At 44.6% G+C, this 25,313-nt stretch overlaps 1 protein-coding gene across 1 annotated transcript; it reads right to left on the minus strand.

The window, feature by feature from the left end:
• Window positions 1-438: 438 nt before the first annotated feature.
• Window positions 439-25,148, minus strand: MOGAT1 (monoacylglycerol O-acyltransferase 1). Its single transcript, XM_063338150.1, has 6 exons — window positions 24,469-25,148; window positions 14,552-14,730; window positions 13,935-14,136; window positions 11,151-11,325; window positions 7,271-7,470; window positions 439-4,110 (listed from the first exon to the last, which is right to left on the minus strand). The coding sequence occupies exons 1-6, from the start codon at window positions 24,560-24,562 to the stop codon at window positions 3,956-3,958; spliced, it is 1,005 nt and encodes a 334-aa protein (XP_063194220.1). The 5' UTR covers window positions 24,563-25,148; the 3' UTR covers window positions 439-3,955.
• Between the last annotated feature and the right edge of the window lie 165 nt (window positions 25,149-25,313).

Raw genomic sequence — 25,313 nt, forward strand, 5'->3', positions numbered from 1 at the left:
TGGACTCCTTGATGCAAGTTTCACTTAAAATTCGAACTTATCCTTAAACTTAAGTTGAATTCAAGTCCAAAAGCTATTATTTCACCAGTTCCTGAGAGGAGCCGCCCACTCTCCTGTGCTCTGGCTTCCCTGCTGCGTCCCCGCGTGGCGTTCCTGGCTGTGAGCTGCCGCAGCCCGGCCCTTCCCTTCCGTGGATCCCTTCTTCCTCAGACCCTGCAGGCTGCCAGCAGGAACATGGCTCCAGGTGAGCCCTCAGGAGACTGCAGCAAGCCATCCACCCATCTTCCCTGCCCCCCGATTTCTCAGTATGTTATGACCATGGCCTTCTAGCTAGTCTAATAGGACCTCTTCAGTCCAGCCAGGCTCCAAAGGTCCGGGGGATGAAGGCCTTGCCCAACAGTGGTGATGTGTATTTGAATTCCAGTCAGCACAAGCACACATTGGTACAAACCTTTATTATCTCACACCTCCTTGCCACAGCCACCATTGGAACAACTGACATTCATATCTCACAGGGACCATAAATACAAAGTGTAAAATATGCTTTGTAGTCCACAGTGTAAAAATTCCCGAGGACTGATGTGTGAAGAGTTTCTGTAAACAGAATTTGGCAGAGGGATGTTCACCCCCAAGGGAAGAGGCAGGCGCCGTCAGCTTGAGCCCACTGGAGAGGCAGCGTGTGCGTGGTGGAAGGCTGAGCATCCACCTTGTTGATAGATGACTAGCATCCCCGGGATTACCCGTGTCATTAAAAGGCACAAAGAGAAACACATCACAAAGCAGGCCCCAGTGAGTGTGGACATCCCATCCCACCAGAGATGTGAGCGCTACCTGACTCCTCTAATGGCAGCTGGCGGAGGGAAGCGTCACCATTCCTGTGAGCTGCTCGCTCTTGCTTTGTCCGGCACGAACGGCAACCGAGGAGTGCGCTGGTACTTACTCTAACGAGCACGGGCAGCCTCCTCATGGCTGCAGTGATGGTAGGGCTGGTACCTGCACTAGCCACAGCTGGTCTACCTGCAGGGCTGTTTTACAGATCGATATACTAGCACAGAGGTAAATATTTCAGGTGACACCGTGCCAGTCAGGTTTAGAGACTGATATTCTATTTTAAAATAGTCCCAGATACACTAGACAATTTGTTAATAAAAGGTAGTTCAGAAGGACCATCATAAGCAATATGCAGAAGTTATTGAGCAACAATATACATTTAAGTAGCTTGGAGATTTTGTTTTCTTTTTTTCTCCATCTTCCTGTGTCACAAAGCAATGAAAATTTCAGTAGTCAGAGTAACACAATCCCTACTTGTTTTGTCTGTGCCGGTTATTGATGGTATTCAGAGCCCACGATAATTTTCGCATGGAATTCAGCCTGTTTGTAGGGTACCCTCTGGACCAGATATTGCCCCAGAATCAGTATCCACATGTTCCCTATAAGTTTTGGTTAATTTGATCAACAACAATCCACTGTTACTTCCCATCCTCAACCCAACGCTAATGCTTTTAAATTTACATCCTGAGCTCCTATGTCATTAAGGTAATAGGTAAAGAGCAGGCTGAGAACGAGAGGAAATATCTCATTAGAGCAGATGACCTAGGAGAGAACAGTCTGACACAGACTCCAAATTCTTCTTTCATGAATAATCAGCGCTACTCATCAGGACAGGCAGCAAAATAACAAATTCAAAGGAAATTTCTCACAGCTGGCTAAGCAAAAATGACTACCCAGGGCTCATCACTCACTACAGTCCTCAGCACCCTACAGACCTCTTCCCGGGTATCAAACCTGCTGTCTTTGACCTCCCTAGACGCATGCCCTTCCAAGAGCCGAAACAATCCTGACCTTAAGCTCGTGTTAAACACGCACAGTCACAGTCCTTCCTCTTCTCAGGCCCTGCTCCTAAAACCCATTTCTGCTGAACGATAACCCACCACTCAATGTTTTCTATGCATACATAGTCCTTTCAGAGATCTTAACCCAGAGAAAGGTGGAGAGAGAGTGAAGAGATAAGATGTCTACGCCACAGTGGTCATCAGGTAGCGAAAGCCTGGGAAGGGAGGGCAAGCACACATGGCACCGAGAAAGCTCGAGTAGAGTAGAGGTGAACTGTGGGCACACTGACAGCAGTCTGTCAGGGAGGAGGGGGCTACTTCTTCAGGCATGACGAATTCCAGCCATGGCTCCCAGAAAGACATCTGCCTCCTAGAGAAAGCGAGAGCAGGATTTACTGCTCAGTGCTGGTCACCTCTGAACGACAGATAGGCACAGGAAGGAACAGCCCTCCTAAGGAAACCAACCTGTTGTTGGAGGTTCTTTTGGAGCACATCAGATCAACGTACATCCACTCTGTCCGGCAAATACTTACTCAGCTTCGGGGCTTTGGTTCATTAGGAGTCCACTCCTCGGGAGCCGAGATATTTCCAGCCTTTTCTTTAAAGGCCTTCATCTTGCTAAGATCTTTTCTTTCCAGAGTTTTACCTTTTTCCCAAAACCCCAACTGTGTTTCTTCTGAGGAGGCTGCAGCCCGGCAAGCACACAGTGTGCCCAGTGCCTCTGTGGGACCAGTGCTGCCGTCCCCGGGGCGCACCAGCGCCGAACTGTCCTGGCTGCAGTCAGCCCAGCCTGCCCTACAAGCCTGCCCGTGTCCAGTCAGAGCACGTAACTGGTGTAATTCAGGCACCAAAATTGCTTAAAGCAAATCAAACATTTTTCAATAAAACCAGATCTGCAAAATCCACGTGCAGATACAAAGCATTTACACATACAAGAATTTATCTTGTAAAAAAAAAAAAAAATGCAATAACGTACTATAATTCTCTTCACACACACCATCATCTCAAAGACCTAGGTATTTTTGCTGGAAAAGACGGTACACCATCTCTCAAATTTAGGCACTTGTTTGAACAGAAAGCATCCTCTTAACCTGCTGCGCCCCGGAGCTGTGCGGACACTGCCTCAAGCACAGCCGTGTCGCGCTGCGGCACAGCGCGCCACAGACCGCCCCACATCTATCCGCGGAGCAGAAAAAGGCATGTATCAAGTATGCTTTCCTTGGGGAAGTTTCAGAACTAGACTGAACAAACCGAGCTCCCCTACCTTCTGTGGAAGTGCTTGGAATACCATCAATTAATCTGCCCAAGATGCACAGTTCACATGATTCCCCCGCCAGCTCCCGCGGTACGCTTCTCCTGTCCGGTGCCTGCCGTCTCCTCTGAGGCTGGAACTACCAAACAAAGCCGCTTCATCTTCCCAACTGACAATCCAAAGCACAGCTTGTCCAAAACAAACAAAATCACTTCGCTCTCACCACCCAGCATATACACGCTCACAGAAAACTCAACGTGCTGATCTTCCTCCAAAGGGAGGGTTTGCTCTGCTCCATTACTTGGACAAACCGCCTTTGCTGATATCCTATTCAGGGCAGAAAGCTCCTATTTATTCTTAAATTCACACGTAAATGGCTTATAATAGCTGAAAACACATGCCTTCGTTTCTACAGAAGAGCAGCGGGGTTTTTTTGCTATTCAGAGAACAACCTGATGTCATGTTTAATATGTGCCAGTAAACCTCTCAAATTATAATCACGGACTTCTCAGGTTTTTACTTTTCTTGCTCGCAATCTCACGCTGGGACAATTTCCTCTGCTCAAGCTACGGTTAGGTACCATGGTGGTAAGAACACGCATGTTGAGTTTCTCATGAGCATTTCTGGTACGAATAAACCTAAAAGGACAACTCAAAACAGCTCACAGCTTCCAGGCTCACACCTTAAGGATTTATTTATTTTTTTTCCCCCAAGAGTAAGATAAAAATCAATAAATCATCTAATAATCCCTTCTTAAAATTATTCCTTACACAAGGATAATTACAGATTGCAAAATACCGATTGCAGGGAAGACATCTTTCAGCATACGTTGTTTTTTTCCCCGAGATTCGGAGCTACGAATTATAATTCGCTACTCGAAGATGAGAGATTTATGCTCAGGGATCCCATAATTTCTTTTGTGTTCTTCAAACAATGTTCTTAGTTTCTGTAGGTACAGTGCATGTAGCTGTTCAATCTCTTCAGTGGTGGGGTTCAAGTTCTGTTTTACAGGGATGGGGCTTCCCACTGTAAATCAAACACAAGAGCAACATTAGCTCCGTTGACATCTCTCTTCATGTAGAACTGCTCTCCTTCCGGTAACAGCTCCACCACCGCTCCCAGCCAGGCGGCAGAACCACGGCACAATTCTCCTGCCCCGGGGCCTGATCCTGCCTTTCACAAGCCTGAGCCCTGGCTCTGCTTCTCCACTTCCTTTTGCTCGAGTTCAGATCACGTGAATTTAAACACCCCCCCCCCAATCATTTCAGTTTAGCAGCAAAATGAGGAGGGGGTTAAGCCCTTACTTGAAGGAGCAGGTCACAACTTCAACGTACAATCCCATGGGCCACGTGCTGTCTTGCCATCGGGGCAGTACTCCACAAGTTCAAAACAGCATTTAAAAAAAATGTACCTTCTCACCATCTTCTGCTCTGAAAGCTAACAGTATCCAGCGTGAGGGACACGCCTAAGAGGATAGTGGTGGCCTCAAGCACGCAGCCACGTGAACAGGACTGAAGGAAATACAGATAGCCTCCGATTTATTCAGAATGGGTATCGCTGCACCAGCGCCAGAGATTATGTTGGCTACCTCAGCCTAGGAAGCGCATAAAACCCCCAGACCCTGGAAGGTCTCTCTGAACCATCCATCGCCCACCAGTCTCATCCAACTGAAGCGTCCTCCAGGCAAGAAGCACGGCACAAAGCCTGCGACCTGCTCTGTTGGAGTGAGAGGGAGAGGGAGCACGGGAGGTAATTCCCCAGCAGTCCAGAGGGCAGCCTCCTCCTCCTCCTCCGCAAAAAGCTACCGCTAAAAAGCCTATGATAAGCTAAGAGAAGCTTCCCATGATCTCAGTCTTCCTTGCGTTGTTCAATCACCACAGATTTTGACACCTATTATTGCACTGGAGGCACTGAGAGCTTAATAGACCGACCAAGATTACAGAGGAAGTCTGTAGAGGAGCAGAGAGCTAAAAGCACCCCCCAGGAGCTTTTATAAAGGCACCCGAAAATCCCTTTCAGCAGATGTTGCGACTTCAAATTGGATGGTGTTGACTAACAGGAAGGGAAGTTAAGCCAGAACCACAAAGGGGCTGATTCTGCATTTTCCTGCTGCAGCTCCAGCTGCCAACAGCTCTCGGGCCCTACACGGTGCTGGAATTCAGACATTAGGTGGCTACGGGTGAGAATGAGAACCCAGCCCTGCACTGAGCAATACCTTGGGGGGCGGGGGTGGGAAATCAATATACATCCAATGCAGGATTTCCAGAAGCATTACTGGAAACATCAAACAACCCCCACCACCAAGCCCTTCTGCAGCGGTCTCTTCTCCTACGAGCAGAGACTTCTTGTGGAATTGGAAACTACACTCATCTCTAGTTTTATATGCAGCTTTAAGCAACCTGCTTAATTTAATATTTGAGAGTTGATTCTGTTTCTGAAGATTCAGAATATTCAGTAATAATTTTCAGGAAAAACAAAAGTACTCCACTTGTCCAGCCCAAAACACCCAAACTTCATGGACCTTGGTTTTGCTGAATTGCACCTCCTTGCTTTAGGAACCACAGCTTCTGAACCAGGAGGAAACTCGCTGACACCCGGCCACGTTGTCAGCACGGGTAACCGGCTCGGGTGGAGCTCAGCGTGACTCTGCAGCTTTCGGGAGCTGAGCTAACACTTTCAGAGCCGTGTTGAGCCATACCGAGACCCTCCCCAAGAATCCGGGAACACGCTGATAGCTTTCAAACATGAGGAAACAGAGACACCAAAGGTAGGGGATTTCTTGAGATCATATAAGTTCTGCTTCAAGATGTTGGTCTTGCTGATCTGAAGCACTCAAGTGCTTTAGCCATGGACCACCTCTGTCCTTGCAGTAAGCGTTACAATGATGAAGATTTGCCTCAAAGCGAAAGGTGTTTTAAGCTTCAGAACAGTCTCTATACCATCAGCCCAAGGAAAACTGCAGAAAATACGTTTCTCTCATTCCAGTGCTTTGAAAACTTTTTGGCTTTAAAATAAGTGGCATTTTTAGCCTGCCTGTGCGCAACGTGGGCTTCAAAAATTAAATCTTTTCTAAAACATTTAACTATATGCACTGATGAGACACAGAGCGGCATGAAATTTAACATAAAAAGAGCTACATTTTTGCCTTAAACATTTTTGATTTGAGTTGTACTAACCATACTAAAAGGTGGGCCTTCTTAAATGTCCCTTGTGGAGTACCACTCGATGTACTTTTCTGTAGAAATAGGCTTCATTAGTTCACTCAGCTCAGAGCCTAAAAATGATCCATCCAAAACACATAGACTGCCAGCTAGTCCCTTCGCATGATGCCCAGCACAACTTTTTTTAAAGGTGTGGTTGCCAGTAGCACTAGTTAAAGCCATTCCAATAAAAAAAAAAAAAAAAAAAAAAAAAAAAGAGAGACAGACATTCAGTCCTACACTCCAGTGAGAGCAAACAACCAGGGATGAAAGCTTTTGGGGAAAAATCTCTTCCCAACTGCCTGTCGACATGGCATGCATGCTCTCAATTAAACATGAAGGGATCTTTCCTTGGGGAAAAAAAACAAAAGGGAAGGAAAGACTCTAGGGAGCTGCAATGCCATTGAAGCCGCAGCCTGCTGCAGGGCTGTGGCAGAGCTGCCACAAGGTGCCCTCTCCCTGGCCTCCTCCGTCTCTCCCCAGTCCCCAGACGTGCGGGGTCAGGGCTGCACCAGATCCTTCCTTGCTCTGGAGCACCACCACGGCGGCCACGCATCAGCTGAGACACCCAACCGCTGCTTCTCTGCAGGGCTGGGAAATTAAGGTGCCGGGCATCTTAATCACAGCGTCCAGAATCCGCAACAGCAGCTCCAGAGCTGTGGCAGCCCTCTGGGCTGGACAAACTCTTGGGTTCCCTTGAGGATTGCTGAGGATAGAAGCCTGTGAATAACTGCGAATGAAGAATAAAGTTTGGCCTAGGACAGAAAGGGGAAAGGGAGAAAAGAATCTCCCCTTTTAATTGGGGAAGGACAGGAATGTTTTTAAAAAAAGGAAATATTTATTTTAAACCCCACATCCTTGCTTTAGATGCACGGTAACCAATTGTTTCTGTTAGAACAGATTTATAAATTTGCACAGATATTAGTAGCACACTTACATGTTTTTAAACATTTGCAAAAGCATTAGAAAAGGCACGGGGAACTTACCAACAGTATGAATAGGTTGCCTGTAAGGTATTAAGCCAAAACTGTATTGAAATACTCCTCTAGCATGAAACAGTGGTAAAGCAAAGCCCATTATCTTCTGCAGCTTCTCCTGCACGTTTCTGAGCCGTGAACCTTTGGGGTTTGCGACTTGCTTGAATAGTTCATTTTCCCCAAAGGAAAACACTGGGACCAGGTGAGCCCTGTAAAACAAGGAGCACACTGAGAATCCCGCATCAGCCCGTGCTTCCACTGCGGTTCCCGTCGGCAGCATGGAAACGGTTTCACAATAACCAGCCCAGAAAGCGTCGGCAGCTCTAGACTTCATCAGTAACAGGCATTCAGCTCTTCGGATATGCAGCTGCTTCGGGGTTTAAAAAAAAAAAACCAACACAAAAACCCCACAACACAAGTGACTGGCATATAACTAGCAACTAGCTTTTGGGCAGTATTTAGCTGGTTGGTACGCATCACAACTTTTTATGACTGTTCATAACCATAAAAATTAATAGTTGTATATATCATAATTACAATTATGATCTTATCCACCGCTATTTCAGCAAGTCCACCACAGCATTTTCTCCCTTGGCAAGCAAAGAAACATCATCGTTAACCTTATAATGCTCCCAGCTGGGTGGCATCAAAACCAGATCTTGGCTTTCTCCTGCCTTTTGACCGGGGTAATGCACGCACTTCATTTCAGCACAAAAACCGTGATAAAAACCAGACATCCTTACAGACAGGAGTGCAGTGCCAAATTCCCCTGCTGCCCAATTCCCAGTGAAATCCTGCTTCCTCCAGACTTCTTTGAAAACGCGAGCCTTAATCCATTATTACCAGAGGTCAAATCCTACCCACAGAAATTATACTAACTCACTTTGGCTCCTGCGCAGCCTAATGAATTCTCCTTCAGTTCATGAGTTGGCTTGGGAGGAAAGGCACTGACTAGCTCCGGGACAAACTGCTTAGGCGGACGGAATCACTGCAGTTGTCTCCAAAACCACCGCTATATTTAAAACCTTGACTGCAGTACGCTTTTTGATTAATGCTTAGTTTCGTTAAATCGTATTCTACAGAGTTTAAGGAAAAAAAAGAGCAGGGTAATCCCAAGCAGTCTCTGAAGGATACAGAGGTGGTTTATTTGCTTTACTTAAGCCTGAGCTTCTATATCTTAGCTCAATTCAGCCCACACTATCTTTGAGAAAAACCTTACTGTAAAAGAGCCGCATTGCTGTAATATTGTCAAGATGAATTGCTGCGGAGCTCTGAATGCTTGGGAAGGATGAGTTGAGCACAGAGCTGGCTGGAAAGTACTGTGGACAATCAAAATCCACCTGTACAGAAGAAACAAACGCTTCTGCAGCTTCTCAAGCCTGAGGAACCCCAAGGACTGTCATTCCCAGTCACTATTCTGATTGGCGTCTGCTCAAAGGTTCTTTCTCAAATACAGCATATATCACCCAGCCACCTGTAAAGGAAATATTAAAAGCCTGGTACATACTGTGGCTGTGCAAATACCCCACTTTTTACTACAACACTAAGACAAACAGGAACATCTTGTGGTGCAATAGCACCCTGAGACTGTGGGATTTGTTTTAATCTGGTGAAGGCTTTTGCAAGATGCTATGTAGGAGGTTGAGACAGAGAAATAAGTAACTTACGATTGTGAAACTAAAGATAAGTCAGCTGATTCGTCATTTCTTTCATGTCTTTAGGATTTCTTCACTTCGCATCAGATAGCTGTACTACCTCGGACCAAAATGCCTCTTCCAGAAGCACAGAGGACTTTTGCCAACATATTCAGACCACATTTGACAAGTTCCTAACTGAGGAACCGCAGCTTCTGTGCTGGCAGTACAGGAGCCAGGGCCAGAGGGCACAGGTCTCCTCACTGCCCCTGGTCCCCGCACCGCCCCTTCCTCTCTTGCTGTTTGATGCTGCAGATGATGAGCACCAGAAACATGTGCAGGCATCAACAGCAGGTGGTTCTTCTCACCCACCTCCCGCAAGCCTCCCTTGCCCTTTCACTTCCACGTGAATTGGAAGCTTGTTTCACATTTTGTTAATTGTTAGAAACAAAATGTTAAAACCAGAAGCAATTACTGGATGCAGAGTTTTCGGCCAAGTTCAGGAGTGCCAGCAGTGCTGCAAGAGCTGCGAGGGCTGGAGTCATACTGCCCTACTGCCCCACAGCCCTGCTCCACAGAAATGAGGTCAGGATTCCTATGCTTCACACAGAAGTGGTTTTTCTTGCCAGTGTTTAGACCCAGACTGACTTGTAGCCGGGTGGTTAAGGTGACCATGTGCGAGGTGTTAGGTTTCAAGTCACAGGGACAGAGACAGGCATTAACACCCTAGTGGAGGGCTCTAGAGAACGAAGTCTCTTTCTTGAAAAAGGCTTTTAAGTTATCTAGAAAAAGTTATCTGTAGATCTTAAGTTATCTAAAAAGTTATCTAGAAAAGCCTCATCATGCCTTTCTGTTAAGAAAGAGGCTTAATTACCTAGAAAAGCCTCATCTTTAAGAAGAGGAGGAACATCATTTGAAACAAAGGACATCATTAGGAAAGAAGTGGCCATTCCTGTGTTTTGTAAGTGTCCTGATCTTGTTGTTGTGTGTTGGGGATGCTTTTGAAATCAAGGCCATGAGAGGCACAGGTGTATCTAGTTTCTCAATCCAAATCAGTTTAGATGAGAGATAAACACCAACCTTTGATCTGACAGATCAGATATACATGGACATGATGAAAAAAATGGCACCTAAATATTCTTCTAAACTTTATGGTTAAGAAATAAAGACTACTGATAGCGTTTAGGATCCCACTGGAGTAAAGACTCTTTTAGGCACTGAAGTCCCAATTTAAATACACAAGTGTTGATTTTGGGTGCAAATTAGACTAAAGTTTTACTTTCTATTGGAGAATAGGTCCTTTATGAGTCTCCTAGTGATAAGTATAAGAAACCGTCTTGGAATTTTGACACAGAATAGTTACTAGAAAAAATGGACCTCAGCATAGTGTGCAAAACCAGAAAGCTCTTCTTCTCAGACCACCTTTTTTACAGCTAATAGCTCAAAAAACTGTTACAGATTTCTCAAGGCTAATATTTTTTTTCTCATTGCTTCGCATGTCAATATATCATCCTGGGAGCTGTTCAGAAAGATTTTGCAGGAACAAGTCATTGATTGCAATATTTCTAGTATACAAGACATCTAGACCAGCCCAGTGCAAATACAATAGCTTCTACTGTGTAAATCACTCACAAGATATTAATACCACCTCTGTTTATTACGCACTGATGGTTGTACGATAGTAAAACGTTAAGCTAGATTTTCTTGAGATTTTCACCAAAAATTCCCAGAAACTTACTTTTACAAATAATAATCTTCAAAAGAAAGTCTTTAGAATAAAGGTGAAACCAAATCCTCTTAGACCACCATTTTCAGTGATTTAATAAAACAGAAAGCTAGGCCCTAAGATTTATTTTGTTTGCTTAAAATGATAAGAAAATTCTATCTTAATATAACTTCAATTTACAGAACAGAAAGCAGAATGTCTGCTCCACTCAGCAATAATAGCCAAGGTTTACTAATATTGTTTCATAATTCTTACTCTTTGCTAGGGCAAAAAACAACTGAAACATAACACCAAGATATGCTAATAACACCTACTGCTTACAAATTATGAAAGTCAAAGGGAGTTTTCAACACTCCCAGATTGGATCTAGGTGGACAGACTGGCTCCTGTGCCAGACATCTGCATGTTCTTAGACAAGTAACTCTTTCAAATTCTAATTTTATGAGTTTACTATCTTTAATATGAACTATTTAAGAAGCAATCTGTATTCAACACATGCTTACTACAGCAGCCCAGATGGGAAACCTACCCATGTTTCAAGGCCATTTTAATAAAGCCCTTCCTCTTGAGGATGTTCAAAGTTAAACTTCCAGGATGTGCATTCAGAGATTCCTCTGCTCCTCCGATCACAATGACGGATGCGTGGCCACCTCCTTTGTTATCCAGCACGTACGAGACGCTCTCCTTGGACGCAGAAACCATGCCTTCAGGAGCAAACATTACAAGAGTGACCGCTGGATCTTCATGTACAAGTACAGTGGTATTTAAGAAATATTTTTCAGTAGCTAAATGATGTTTCAAAATGATCACAGCACAGGTCAGGGTTCAAACCCCCTCACTCTGCAAGAGATTTGGTCTTAGGTAAGTCTTTTGCTTTCACCCTGATGAGCTAAATGCTGTTTGCCCGTCACAGGTGTTTTGAGATCTTGAGGGAAGAGCGTGCTCTTCTGCCAACTTAACTCGGCCTCAGAGAGATTCTGTGCCGAGAACAGAAGAGCTGAACGGCAGCAGACACTGTTGAGAGGCAGCAGCTAAAGCCATACAGCAGGTGCATACAAACACAGGCACAGAGGGTTTAACAGAATGAATAGAGGACTTGTTAGCTTAAACACGGGTCCACAGTGCCAAGCTGATCCCCTCCGCTCTTTTCAAAGCGATAAAGCAGCAGCCCCATCCAAGGCAATGACACGGCAGCATCAGAAGGAGCAGAAAAGGGTCACTTGTACCGCTCCCAATGACTGCAGCTCCTCATTGTCTAGCAACCAGGGCCTGGCACTCGTCAATCTATTTAGGATAAAATAGCAGAATATATGAAGCTTTCTTGGTACTCCTGCTAACTCCGATACTTCTAATCAGAGGGACACTGCTGTATGAGCCTTTAACCTCGACTTAGACCTTGCTCTGAACTCGGGGCTTCAAAAAAATCCCCTTTCTAACAGATATGCATCTGGCCCCTCCAGAGTCCTTTGGGCCATAAATTTTACTTCAAAGGCTCACAGTGGTACCATTTACACAGAAGCCACATTTAATTACATGGTGTTGAATTAATATAGCCTAAATTAGACCTAGAGATCAAGTCTAGTTCGCATTGTTGGTGGTCTTTTATAGGGTGACTATCGAGGTGTGGTCTTTTGGATGCTGCTAAGCAGAGACTTCATCTCCTGTGACCTGCTTGCTTTTTTTTTTTTTCCTCCTTATTAGGGACATTACAACATGGATTATGAAAAACTCACAAGAAAGGGAAGATGATTGTGACCTAGTTTTGCGAGCTGGCCACTGAGAGGAATAGCTTGCTACTGAAGCAAGCTCAGACCTCAGTAAAAAGCTACTTCCATTTGCCATATACATCTTCACAGTCATCGTTACTCTGAAAAATGCAGCTGACCTGAGACTCACAAATAATTTGAGTGATGCTTGTTCACCGGTCGGCGTGTGTTTTCTCTGGAAGAGAAAGCAAGAGCCGCTGTCTTTCCACAGGACGACTCTATCTGCCTGCTGCAGCCCAGATGCTGGCCCGCGCTCAGGGCACGGCTCCCGCTCACTCACACAGCAGCTCGGGACCTCGACAAGGATGGCCGCAGCCCAGTAGGCTTCGGGGACAAAGGTGGTGAGATGAAACAATGTGCTAGCAGCACGGCTTTCAATACAGGGAAGATTTGGGAAGCATTTTGTTATACCAAAGGTATATCTGGTTTATCAGCTACGTACCTGTGAAGAATGAGCTACAATTCTGGCTATTCTTCAGCATGCTTTTTACTCAAGCTATTTCTCATCTAGCAGGTAAATTACTTGTTCCTATGGGTCAAGATGCCAAAAACATGTATAGCTGACTTCCAGGCTAGGCAATGTTTAAAACTGCCATCTTCCACCACTGCCAATCCCAAGCCTGAAAGAATCCCCTCAGAAATAACACTTGCATGGAAGGGCATTCTCTGGTATGTTGAAGTGTATATGGATATACAATTCCGATTTTAATCTGAACAACATGCTGGGCGTGTTTCTACAAATGGAGCAGCTGAATAGTGTCTGTGTTGCAGTCAGGAATAAGAGCTGGATCTCTGTCTCCCAAACCTAGCTTTGTGCACCAGACCGTACTTACCCAAAAGCTCTAGTTTAATGAATTTAAGTAAAATAACTCCTGTATTAAACCACTGTGGGGGGAAACATTAGTCCTGATCTCATTATACAATCTTCTGCTCCCCAAACTTTATTGCTTGTTATTTTTATCTTTTATTACTGCAGTACCAGTCATTAATATCACCCCTTTACGACAAATGCTACTCAGAACAGAGGAAAAAAAGGTTCCTGTCTTTAGAGTTTACATCTCCATTGAAATTACACAAATTTGCAATATGGAACCTCAGTCCAGTCCCTACCCCAGTAGGTAACTAACTTCTGACTAGAAAGATATTTGGAATGAGGAGTACTTTAAGCCCTTCAGGTAAGAGATTATCCTCAACTTGTTTTACAAGTGTCTGTGCAGTGACTAAGTAACATTATAAATTAACATGCCTGTCTCTTCTTGTAAATAACTGGTACTCAGTACTGCTGTCTCATGGTGGACAGGAAAACCAGCATTTTTTTTCAGAAAGATAAAAAACTTAGTGATATAGTTTAACAAAACTATTGATAAAACCTTCCAAATTGTTTTGCAGACAATTTGTTCATCATAAAACAGAGGTTTAACTTAGCACCAAAGCTGATCCTTCTGAAATGAAATTACTTACCACTCACAGGTACAGGAATAGGACCCTACGTTTGAAGCAGAAGCTACAACACAGGGCAACAGCTGAGACATGCTGCTTTTACCTACCAGCGCTCATTATGTATTCTCTGAAGAAGGGACAGCTGAACCAGATGGGCATGATATGAAGATACGGAGTAAGCCCAGGAAATAAGTTTTTGAAACTTGAACTGGTACAAAAGTTTCCGAAGGCTCCAGCTACGAGGACGCCGTGAGGGTGAAAGCCAAGCAAGTAGTTGTGATTTGGACTCAGATCTGAAGTTTTTATAAGCTGAAAAACAGAGTCAAGGGAGGACATTAGAATACTTACCTCAGAAGGATTCTCAAAAACAAGTACAGAGATTGAACATTGACAAGACACAGAACTGATGAAAATTAATTTCCTTCTGAGCACTTTAAACCACTTTCCCATTTTACAGCTGAACAAAGTTAAATAGATGTGTCTGAAGATATCAAGTCTAGCACTTACTGTGCTGAGGCACTACCTTGTGATCCAACAGTCCCAGCGGAAAATCAGCCACTGCCCCTTTTTGTCAATAAATCTCAGACTTCCCATGTTTTAAAAAGAAGCACACCCTGGAGTAAGTATTAGAATTTTACCAAAGATGAGTCTGAGACATCTATCCATGCTCATGGCTATTCAAGCTGTCTTTGTTCCAATGTTTACAGAGAAAACGTTTACTCACGTGAATGGGAAAGTATTCCCTAAAGTACTTCCAAACAGTCCAGTTTCTGACCCACTGGGACCGTCTGCCCCCTGTGCATGGCGTTTCCCAGTCGAGGTAGAGCCACAGTAGGTACAGGACAGCAAGGAACCAAAAGTTGCCCAGGATCAGGATCACGAAGAATCCACAGCAAAACTGTGCTACAAGAGACAAAAAAGGAACACGCGGAGAACATGGATCACACCTGTCTCCTTTTAAGATCTTGAATTCCCAGCCCTGACACTTTTTTATGGATGTTACTCAAAATGCTTACAAATTGAAGTTAGCTTATCCCACATTGTGTGAATGTTGTTACACTGAGAGTGAAGCACCTACAAGGGTGTACCACCTCAGTCTATAGTTCTTACTCTACTTCGCAACTGGAGAAATAAGTCTAAGAGGATGATGATTTACTTTAATAAAGCAAAAGCATAAGCTGAGAACCAGCACATTTTGTCTTCTCCCCATGATGAGGGTGAACACTAACGTTTGGTAGAGAGCATCTGTTTTACCTAAGGCAGAATAAAAGGAGACAGCAAGAACTGACACAGATGTGATGCTCCAGTGAGCGAGAAGAAGGGAGGAGAGCTAGGGAAGGACAGCAGGGAAAGGGAGCCACAGCAAGATCTCTTTTCTATTGGGAGTGGTGTCAGGCAATCATTTTCCCTTTCTGTTTCTTAACTTCTCTAGCTATAAAATAGGAACGGCAGTTCTACTCCCCTGTGAAAAGTGCTCTGTGACTGGCCAAGGAGATACACTAGACAAGACCAAAACATTAACAAGTTCCATTTCAGCCTCTAAACATGTCGCTGTAAGTGGTAACTCACTGTTGCTATGGGAAAACAACAGCAGTTTTAAGTCCCGACACTTTCAGACCCAGATTAGTAAGAATTGTAACATCCTATCACAATAACAATACATAGGCAGTGTATTATACACAACTCAAAAAGCCAGAAAAAGTTGTTTGATTAAACAGAATGTGTTACTTTGGGGCTCAACCCTGAAATAATCACGCAGGGCAACTCCCTATGGAAACACTACCTTGGCAGGACCTGCAGAATTTCGCGCTCTTGCAGCAACTCGAGCAGCTCTGGCCAGCGCTGGCTGAAGCGCGGCAGAGCCGCAGCCGCTGCTCTCCCTGTCCTGTGAGCCAAACGCAGCGGGCTCACCTATCGGAGTAATTCAGCAGGTGCCAAGTTCCAGGTTTGCAAGGGGGCCAGGGCTTTAGCATCATGTATTTATAGAAAGGCAAGCAAAACAGGACATGGCTCTCGCTGGAAGTCTCAATAGGCAGATATAAAACAGGAGTTTTTCTGTGACATTTTACAAAGCAGAAGTGGTACTTTGTATGGCCCACAATTGACTGGATTTCATGAGGGCAACGTCCTGTTATGTCCTAAAAAGAGTTACACTGGTGAAACATGTTGAGCTAAACAAGTAAATAGAGCGAGAGTAAAAAAAATAACAGAAGTACATCGGGCGATAATTTGCCTAACACAATGTAAATATTGACAGACCTGAAAACTCTGAAATAAGCAGATGGACCAAGAGTAAAAACCATTCATCCTAGTTAAGATCAGCTCCATTCGAGAGAGATTTCTTGGATGTTGAAAACTCACAGCAGATTCCTTATATCAAGCAGGTTTCGAGCTGCTGAAATTCTGAGCTTAATTTGGCCTAGGAGCACTCTTGTGTTTCCTCCAACCTGCATACTTATTTTTTCTGAACTTCAGCCAACTTTCCCATGTGCCTAGGCTGACTGCACCTTCAGAGCAGAAATGGATATATCATCATGGAGTACCCGAGAACTACTGCAGAATCCAGAAGCAGACAGAGCAAGCAAGGCTGCTGGTTAGATTGAGTAGGAAAGAAAGGGATGAACATTCCCATTTCTGGCAGGGAATGAGCAGAAAAAGAAGGAATCGTATTTGTTCTGAGGAAGGAAGAAGGGAACAGCCATAAATAAAACCAGAAGCAGGATCACATCTACTGTTTTGAGGGATACTCTATTCTTCAGTACCATCAGGACAGAAGCTACTTCTTAAACAGACAACCCCGGTCTTGCACAGAGAAGCACCCCAGTAAAAGCCCTAGAAAAATACCAGAGCTAACTGAGGTCCACAGACATCCAAAGTCAGTGTGGGAAAATCCCAAAAGCTGCAACAAGTCCTGGGGAACATCATTAATGCAGGACAAGTAACAAAGTGTAGGATGACGCTCAATTCCACTGCTCCGGAGGGAGAAGTCACTGGGAAATCCATACCAGCAACACTTCAAAATAGGCACTGAAATATTTTGAGCAAGAGTCATTACCTGTTCTTTGAAGAAGAGATCCTGAAACTATAGAAATTTCTAGGAATGCTAATCTGGACAGGATGCCAAGGTTTACGGTCTAAGTTTGAATAAGTATGAGAAGCTTTTTAATTGCCATAAATCAATTAATTTCAAGTTGTTATGCAAAAATTGGCAAGGATTTCTATTTCCTACCCTTCCTTTCAGAAGGACTTTTGGCTCAGTGCAAAATCACGTGGCTTTTTACTATCGGTTTCCTAGCCAAATACCCGAAATGTGCTTTGGATCAAAGTATCCTTGCCGTGAGAGCTAATTAAATCAGCAGTAGTAAGTGCCAGATAGCACTATTTAATACTTTGGAGACAAACAAACCTGAGATCGACAAGCTCACTGCTTTGCTTTAGCTAGAACACATTCCTGCGTGCATGTAAGGTATGGGGAGATAAGTACGCTGTCAGCACGTCCTGAGGGGAGTTCAGCATCTTGTAGGACTAAGCTGATTTAGTATTGCATTGGCAATGAGACACGCAAAGCAAATTCCTTTTACCATACCTCCTTATTATTTCAATGCATTAAGAGCCTGCAAGATGAGTTAAACACTGGTGACTCAAAACCAATAAACCTGTAAACACAAACCCAGTTGTTTTCTCCTTCAGAGAAGGCAGCGAGTAAATAAATAGCAACCATTTTACATAAATTCATAAACAAATTCCAGGCAAAAGGTGAATAACTTGGAATTTGTCACCTTACTATATCATTGCCTCCTCAGATGTAGTTCCAGTGTTCACTGTAAGCATATTTTTTTGCTTAAACTTGAATTAAAGCTTTGAAAATACATCTGTGGTGTATTGGAACAGTGGGGACAAAAGGGAAGCAATCTGAATTAAAAGGCAAATCACTGCCATGGGACTCTGAACATCTGGTTTGCCAGCCAACATTGGCACGTCCCTTTTCCTTCATTTCCCTATTTACAACACGTGGATGCTCATCTGTTGCAAGAAATGGATGAAAAATACCATATACAGTGTTAGTTAGCAGCACTGGCAGCTATCCTGCCCAATGATGTTCGAACACCTGATGCTTCGCTCATTACTTATCCTCTAAGTTTGCAGAGGTGGGCACCAATTCATAAAATGTTAAGTGCCACAGAGATAGGAAGTAGGAAACCAACACATTGGGTGGGGAAATATGGGTGATCCCAGTAATTGGGAGCTCTGAATGCATTTGCAGTTACTAAGGAGTCAAAAATATTTGAGTAATATCTACCGTGAGGGCCACCACAGCTAAGATTGTCCACTAGAAGAAAAGCCTCCCATTACTGAGTGACGGCCTTAGTCATTTTGTTTAGTTTTAGGTAATCCTGCGAGGAGCCGGGAGTTGGACTCGAGGATCCTTCTGTGTCCCTTCCAACTTGAGATATTCTATGATTTTATTATTCTATTCTCAGAGCAGTCACAAACGATGCCTGGCCAGCGCAGGTCTACCCTAGGTGGCCAGGGTGCTCATCTCAATCCAATGAGCACCGCTGTAGGACCCCATAAAGCCAAGCAAAGCAGTTTGCGCTGCTTTGGAACAGAACATTGGAGGGAACACACAAGAAGAATTGCACAGGAACGTTTCCATCCCTAATAAACATTTGCTAATATTCATCCCTAATAAACAAATAAAACCAGCCTTAATTCCTGGAAATACTTTGTAAATTATTCATAAATGGCAAAGAAAGGGATAGAAATGTAAATGAAATAACACGTACAGCAAATGAACTCTGACAGTGCTACCAAAAGAAGACCTGAGACAACAGACAGCACCCGTGAGGAGGCAATCTGCAAAGGCAACAGTAGGCAAGTTCATGCCTCTGCAGAGTACTCCTCTCCAGCTTTTACACAGAAGGTCTCTTTTCTTAAAAAAAAAAAAAAAAAAAAAAAAGTCATAATGTTAGTACTATCCTGCTTAGATCCTACTAGTCTGTGCAATTCTGTCAATATACAGATTCCCACCAGAACCAGGGGAACTTGCTGTGGCTTTCTACCCATGACATACAGGAACTGCCCAGCAAAAATTGTACCACTAGCAAAGAACAAACCGGGACTTATTTAAACTAACTGCACTGGAAAATTGTTAAAGTCCACAGGAATTTGGTAGCCATCCCCAGGACCAAGGTAGCAAGGAGGTCATTATTTGTTGAATAGCTATCAGTCTCCCCTGGCAGAGGTCCTTTCTCAATTTATTGGTCACAACTGGGAGGCCCACTCATAAGCTTTCCCATCAAAGGAGCTGTGTTTCAACACTACGATGATAACAAATGCAAACCCTCAGATGCCAAGGTTTGAAGGCTGGTTTATAGGCTGTTTACTCTGGAATTTGGTTGCAGTTCCCAAGCAAGCCAAGCAATTCCGTTGACAAATACTGATAAACTAGAGATACAGAGCATTAGGGACTATTGACTTGTAGAGTCGTCTGGATACAGTAAATCCTCGAGTTACTAATTACCAAATCCTGAGACAGCATGTCAAAAGTAGTCTACATATTTCCTGTTTCTTTTATTTCTCCTTACATATCCACTACCAGTTATGGTCACATACAGGTTGCCAAGCCAGGGCCTCTGGCCTGACGCAGCACAGCCATTTTTCTGTTCTTATTCTTCAGAGATACAAATATTCATGGACACATGCTTAAATTCCCTCCCTAAGATATAAGTAACATAGGTAGAATTCCTAGAAATACTAGTCAGTCAAGCATCAGTAAATACCCTGTTATTCTCCGTGATTACACATTGGTCCCTGCCCATGAGCCAGTAATCGGCTTCGGGGACAGATGAGCACGGGCTGACAAAACCAAGCAGCAATGCCAGCCAGCCTGCTAGGAAAGGCTCGCAGAGCTGAGCTGAGTTTTCTTAGGTATCAAAAGAGAGTTCTTTTTAAAAAGGCTCTGAGGAAGAATGAGACCCTTTTAGTTAGCCAGCTATAGCTGATGAATTAAATCAGCACCAGATAACAAAACACCATCACACGTTCAGGGAAAAGGCTATTTTTTGCTTTAGCACATTACACTGACACCTGCTTTCTCAACACTTAACTCACTTATTACTCCAGCAGCAAAATTTTACTCTGTGGCAAACGTTTCATCATTTCTATTCTTTTGCGGAAGCCAGATCCACAACTCCAAACTGTCTCCTGCCAACTTCAATTAACAGAGCACTTCATCCTACATGCACAGAAGTCTAATCACTAGAGAACAGGATGTACTTTAATATATGCTAATGTCTTTAGCATATTATTTTGTGGCTTCATGCATATTAAAGTACGCCTTGAACTATGCACTAATTTCATATTATTATTTCGTAAATAAACAGAGGGCTGCATGCACAACAGTCACTTCCTAGGCCCCCAGTAAGGAGAAGACCAGCGTGCCACTGCTGGACCCAGAAAGTGAGCCACAGAAGATGCACCATCCTCCCTTACCACCACCTTGTCTCAAAATAAAATCCTGGTATCGTTGTCATAGGGTCAAACTCTCTCTCATTTCCATCTCTCCTTGCCCGGACCAAGACACCACCCCCTCCCCCCCCAATTTACCTAGTTCTCTATTTGATTTTGTACACGCTCAAATCCCACTGTCCCTTTTCATATCAAATGCACAGAAGTTGGCAGAGGGGAAGCTCGCCCACTCACCTTCTGGCTTTGTTTTCTCCAAAACGCTGTCATTTGATTTGTATACATTAGAGGGGAAGAAAAACAAAAGGCTAAAGCACCCGCGAAGGGGCACTTAACGCAAATCTCATCGATTTTCTTTGTTTAAGTTGTTTTGCCTTGAAACGAACCCTTTGATCTACCTCCGGCCCGGGTACTGATACAAACTGAACCTCCCTCCCAGAGGCACGCAGCTCAGCCCCGCAGCACTGCGCGCTCACCTACCGAGGGGAAATCACTGCTCCCCGCTGTGCCAGAAACAGAAAACCTACACTAACAGAAGGATATCAGACATACTATTAACTGCAGCAAAATTAACTCAGTCAAAGTTCTTAAGAAAAAAATTTCCAAGCTTAAAAGCAAAGATTTCACGCTAAACACCAGCGGCGCTTACAGGCTTGGAGATTCCATTTCTGCAGGTGACTTTCTGCCTGGGGTTGGGCTGGACAATGGCACAGAGAGCCCACAAGCAGATATCAGCACACAGCTTCACAGGTGGACACAATGTAGGTGCCACAGCAGGTGGAAAGGGGCCAGACCTGCCCCGGGACCGTCATCAAGCTGATGAACCTCTAATAACAGTAATTACAGGTATAAAACTACACCTATCAAAATTGCCTGTTTCAACTTTTTTTCCCAAAGTAGGTACTCTGAAACTGCAAAACTTCATATATTTGCTGTTTCAGCACTGAAACGCTAATGACTTGAAATTATGCTTCAGCCTGAAGCTCTTTGGGATTTCTGCTTCTTTAAAAAGAAAGAATCCCATTTAAAACACTTTTTTTTTTTCGTGGAACTTTACCTAAACTGTTTTAGTCTGCTGTACTTACTACAGCACACAGGAAAGGAAACCTTACAGCAGTTTCAGCTGGCACAGGGTGGGAAACTGTTACATGGGCACTTCTCTCATCTAATCCAGAAGCTCTTAAACACAGATCACAGTATTTCCAAGCTCATTTTTGCTTCTGGTGTCATGCCCCTGGATAACTAACAGAAGAACTACTGCTACAATGAGAACTTGTCTTTTCTGTTTGAGGGTGAACTTTGGCAGCTCAGAGTACAAAGCAGGGAAGCAGAACAACTTATACCCGGAATTTTAAAGAGGTTCCTTTTGTACGTAATGAAATTCTGTGTGCATCTGTACAGCCTTTTGCGGGGCAGGCGCATGTTTATTCTGCCTACGCTCTACAACAGAAGCAACGTATGTGTAGTGCAGAACCAGCCCAAGCCAGGACACTGTGCAAAGAAGCCGAACTTTCTTGTTTGTACCATGCTACTGCAGCTATTTGTTCAGTGTTTGACAACTGATCTGCTCTTTCTACAAGTGGTGATGAGATCCACAGTCTTCAACAACTATTGCATATATGTATTTCGGGCCAACTTGGGAGTCACCTTTAGTCCCACATGCAAGAGGGCACTTTCAATCATCAGTTCCATGGTCTCAGAAAACCACGCAGCATTACAACAAAGCTAGCCTGGAGAGACAGTGGCAAAGACTAACACAACACAACTGGCTTATAACCTTAAATTCAGCTATTCTTAAGGGTCTCAGGGGAAGATAAAACCAATGCATCATTTTCAGAGTCTTCTATGCAAGTCATATTGCGTATTCCAAGTTGTAATAGACTCATGTTCCCCTTACGGCTTACTCTGGGTGCCAGATCATGTTTTCACATGTCACTCCCCAGATCTAAAGGATATCATTACCCAGTTCAGCTTTTGTCTTTCAGAGCACTAATTTTTAGAGTTCTCTTACTTTATCTGTTAGTCCTATCGGTACGTTTTATTAAGATATGGCACCTCACTGCATACCTAGATGGACAACTTTAGCAACTAAGCTAGTACCCCATTTATTCACTGCTCCAAACAGAATCCCTGTATCTACAATATGAGCCGTTAGTTATTACATGGTGTTCATGCAGATATTTTTATATAAAAAAAAGACTGAATCTACATAAGAACTTGCTTGGTATAAACTAGTTCCAGCCACATACCCACCCCCAAACAACACCCACCCTTGCAACCTATGCTGCCATGACTTCACACGGTATTTTCACTTGTACTTTGGCATCCCCTACATGATTTGGAAGCGTCACTCTTGAATTCAAGAGCTTACAAACAAACAATGTTTCCATGCTTTGTCTGCTCAGGAGACAAGAAATAGAAGTCTGAAAAATCCAGACATAATGGCAATCCAGAACTTCAGAAACCAACCCATTTTTCCCTTCTTTAAGTCATGTAGGATTCAGCCATCTGAATTTTCCTGGAGCTAAGCGAAGCTTTTCAGCCAGATCACTCCAACTGTCCTATGACCGAAAAGGTACGCCCACGAAGTTACAAGGTCACCTTGGATAGCTCTAAAGATCAACATCCCCATGAAAGCACAAGCAGCTTATTATTACTAAAATCAATTTGTCCACCAAAATGTAAGCATTCTTGCAAACATATTTTTTTCATGATGGCGTGCACTCACTGTATTCAACATAACCAGCCATAAGACGCCCTCCTTGTTGATTTTCCTTGACATTTATTCCCATGCAGCTCCAGCTGCAGAAGACAGCTGCCTGCTTCTCCCACTGAACTGCACCAACTGAGGATTTTCTGCAGCCCAGTCACTTCTAGGAAGCAAAGAAGGATGGGATTTTCTGCACCAGCATTGTTACCAACCAACCTAGGATAAAAATTGTTTCCTTCCACTGCCACTGAACTTCTACTGTGTTATCATTAGACTGGACTAATGGATATGCCAAATTCTAATTCAGTAACAGTAGCACAGGCTATTTACAATGTTGCCACAAACATGAACTGTTTATAGTCTAACCACATACAGTTTAGAGGTAACATAAAACAGCGAAGTGCTAAGGATAAACCTATGAAGGTGCTTCATACCCTCCATGCTTACCCCACACACCTGAATCACTTATGTGTGGGCTGACAACCTAAAAACAATTGTCTGAAAGACAAGAAACCACCACTGAATGATACTGTATTTGCAAGATATACAAGGAAGATACGTGCACATTTCGTTTCTCCTTATATGTCCTAAAGCACATGCGATGGTAAAACATTCCAACATTTACAGTAACACACAGGTAGCCAGTCGCTTCACACCTCAGATTCTGAGTTTTCTTCCACATAGACTATTCAATAACCTCTTGCCAATTTACACAATCCATGGATCCGGTCCCAGAGCGTTAAGGCTTAGCTTACCTTATCAAGTGACTCATTTTATCAAGTTCAAGATAACTACCCATGAGAGTAAGATCTGCTCCTGTGAATAAATGTTTAGTGATAGGAATCTATTAAGATATTAGGAAATTTCACTATAGAAGAATAATCAGACAAAAAAGTTTACCAAGAAAATTTGTTAGCAACGCTTTCTTAAAGCAAGTAAGGACATTTTTAATACATTTACAGAAGTGGCTGCCCTTAAGCCAGTTCACTGTTGATCCTTACTAATTTTCATCAGCTAGCTAAATGAGAATTTTATTGAACTACAGAATATAGAGTTATTTTACAAAATCAGTAATGAAAACAGCCATTAGTCACATGCCAGCCTTTATAACCATAAAGTTCAGTAAAAAGTTAAAAAGTTGGTAGTTGTCAGAAACCTAGTGGGCATCTCAATGAGAAGATGCGGTCACTAGCTTTTAAACATCATATTCGAAAAAGAACCCATAGAAAGAAATAGACCCCCCCAAAAAAGAGAAAAAGCCATCCAAAGTTTTCAGAGAAGGCCCAAGTCCAGATGTGTGATGCTCTTGCCCGCCCAGGGATAGCCGGGGAGCCACTCGCCACCTCTCATCCCAGGTGGAACCACAGGTGACACAGACCGATGCCCACGGTTGATGCTGGTTAAGGAAAAAGCTGACTTTTTCCCCCTTTTCTCTCCGGGGCAGGGAGGAGGAAGGCTGTTACCCAGCAGGAGGAAGGAGAAGATCCACTGCAGCACGGCAACCGTCTGGATCCTCCTCTTCAGGGGGACGTTGATGGGGGCAAACTCGACCTTCATGCCGGCGGCGGGAGAGAGCGCAGGGAGACACGGACCCGCCGGCTCCAGCCCCTCTCCCGGTCCCGGTGGCAGCCGGCCGCCGCGCCGCTCTGCCGCCGCCACCCGCGGCCCCCGGCTTGTGTGGCAGGGACGCGCCCCCTCCCGCCGCCGGCGCTGCCCACGGCCGCGGGGCCCGGGCGCGGCCCCAGCGGGCGGGGACGGGGAGGCGGCCGCCCCGCCGCAGCCCGCCCCGGACACCTTCCGCCCCCGCGCCCCGGCAAACCCGCTCCCCGCCGGCTCTCGGAAGGCCGCTTCCACCGCCCCGGCTCCAACAAACGGCGCCGGGGGAGCGGGGCGGGCCGCTTCTCCTCAGGGATAGGCGCCATTTCTGCCGTACCCCCTGCCCCCTTCCCGGGCACACCGCCGCCCCTCAGACTCTTACAGCGAACGCGCTTACGGCGGCTGGCTAAGAATGTAAGATTCCCGTGGCATTTGGGTTTAATCCTGTCCTTTTTAATTAAACCGGCGCGTGCACAGCCTCCTCCCGCCCCCGGCGCTTCACCTGTCAGTGACAGGTGTCAGCAATAAAAAAAAAATATCCAGTATGGAAAAAAAAACCACCACACCCCAAAACTTGCAGACGCGCTGTCCCGGCTGCGCCCCGTTTCCCCCGGGGGACAGCGGGATCGCGGCGGCTCGCAGCCCCGCTGCCACCGGCCCCGCACCGCCCACCTCAGGCCGCCGAGAGGGTACGGGGGCTCCCGCCCCTCTG

Source organism: Chroicocephalus ridibundus, chromosome 6 (assembly GCF_963924245.1).
Source record: "Chroicocephalus ridibundus chromosome 6, bChrRid1.1, whole genome shotgun sequence".
Lineage (NCBI taxonomy): Eukaryota > Metazoa > Chordata > Aves > Charadriiformes > Laridae > Chroicocephalus > Chroicocephalus ridibundus.

Coding starts and splice junctions, on each gene's coding strand:
- MOGAT1 (XM_063338150.1), bottom strand. CDS start 24,562: ATGAAGGTCGAGTTTGCCCCCATCAACGTCCCCCTGAAGAGGAGGATC. Junction 14,731..24,468: donor CTTCTCCTTCCTCCTGCTGG/GTAACAGCCTTC, acceptor TGTCTCTTGTAG/CACAGTTTTGCTGTGGATTC. Junction 7,471..11,150: donor AAAATGGCCTTGAAACATGG/GTAGGTTTCCCA, acceptor CTTGTTTTACAG/GGCTCACCTGGTCCCAGTGT.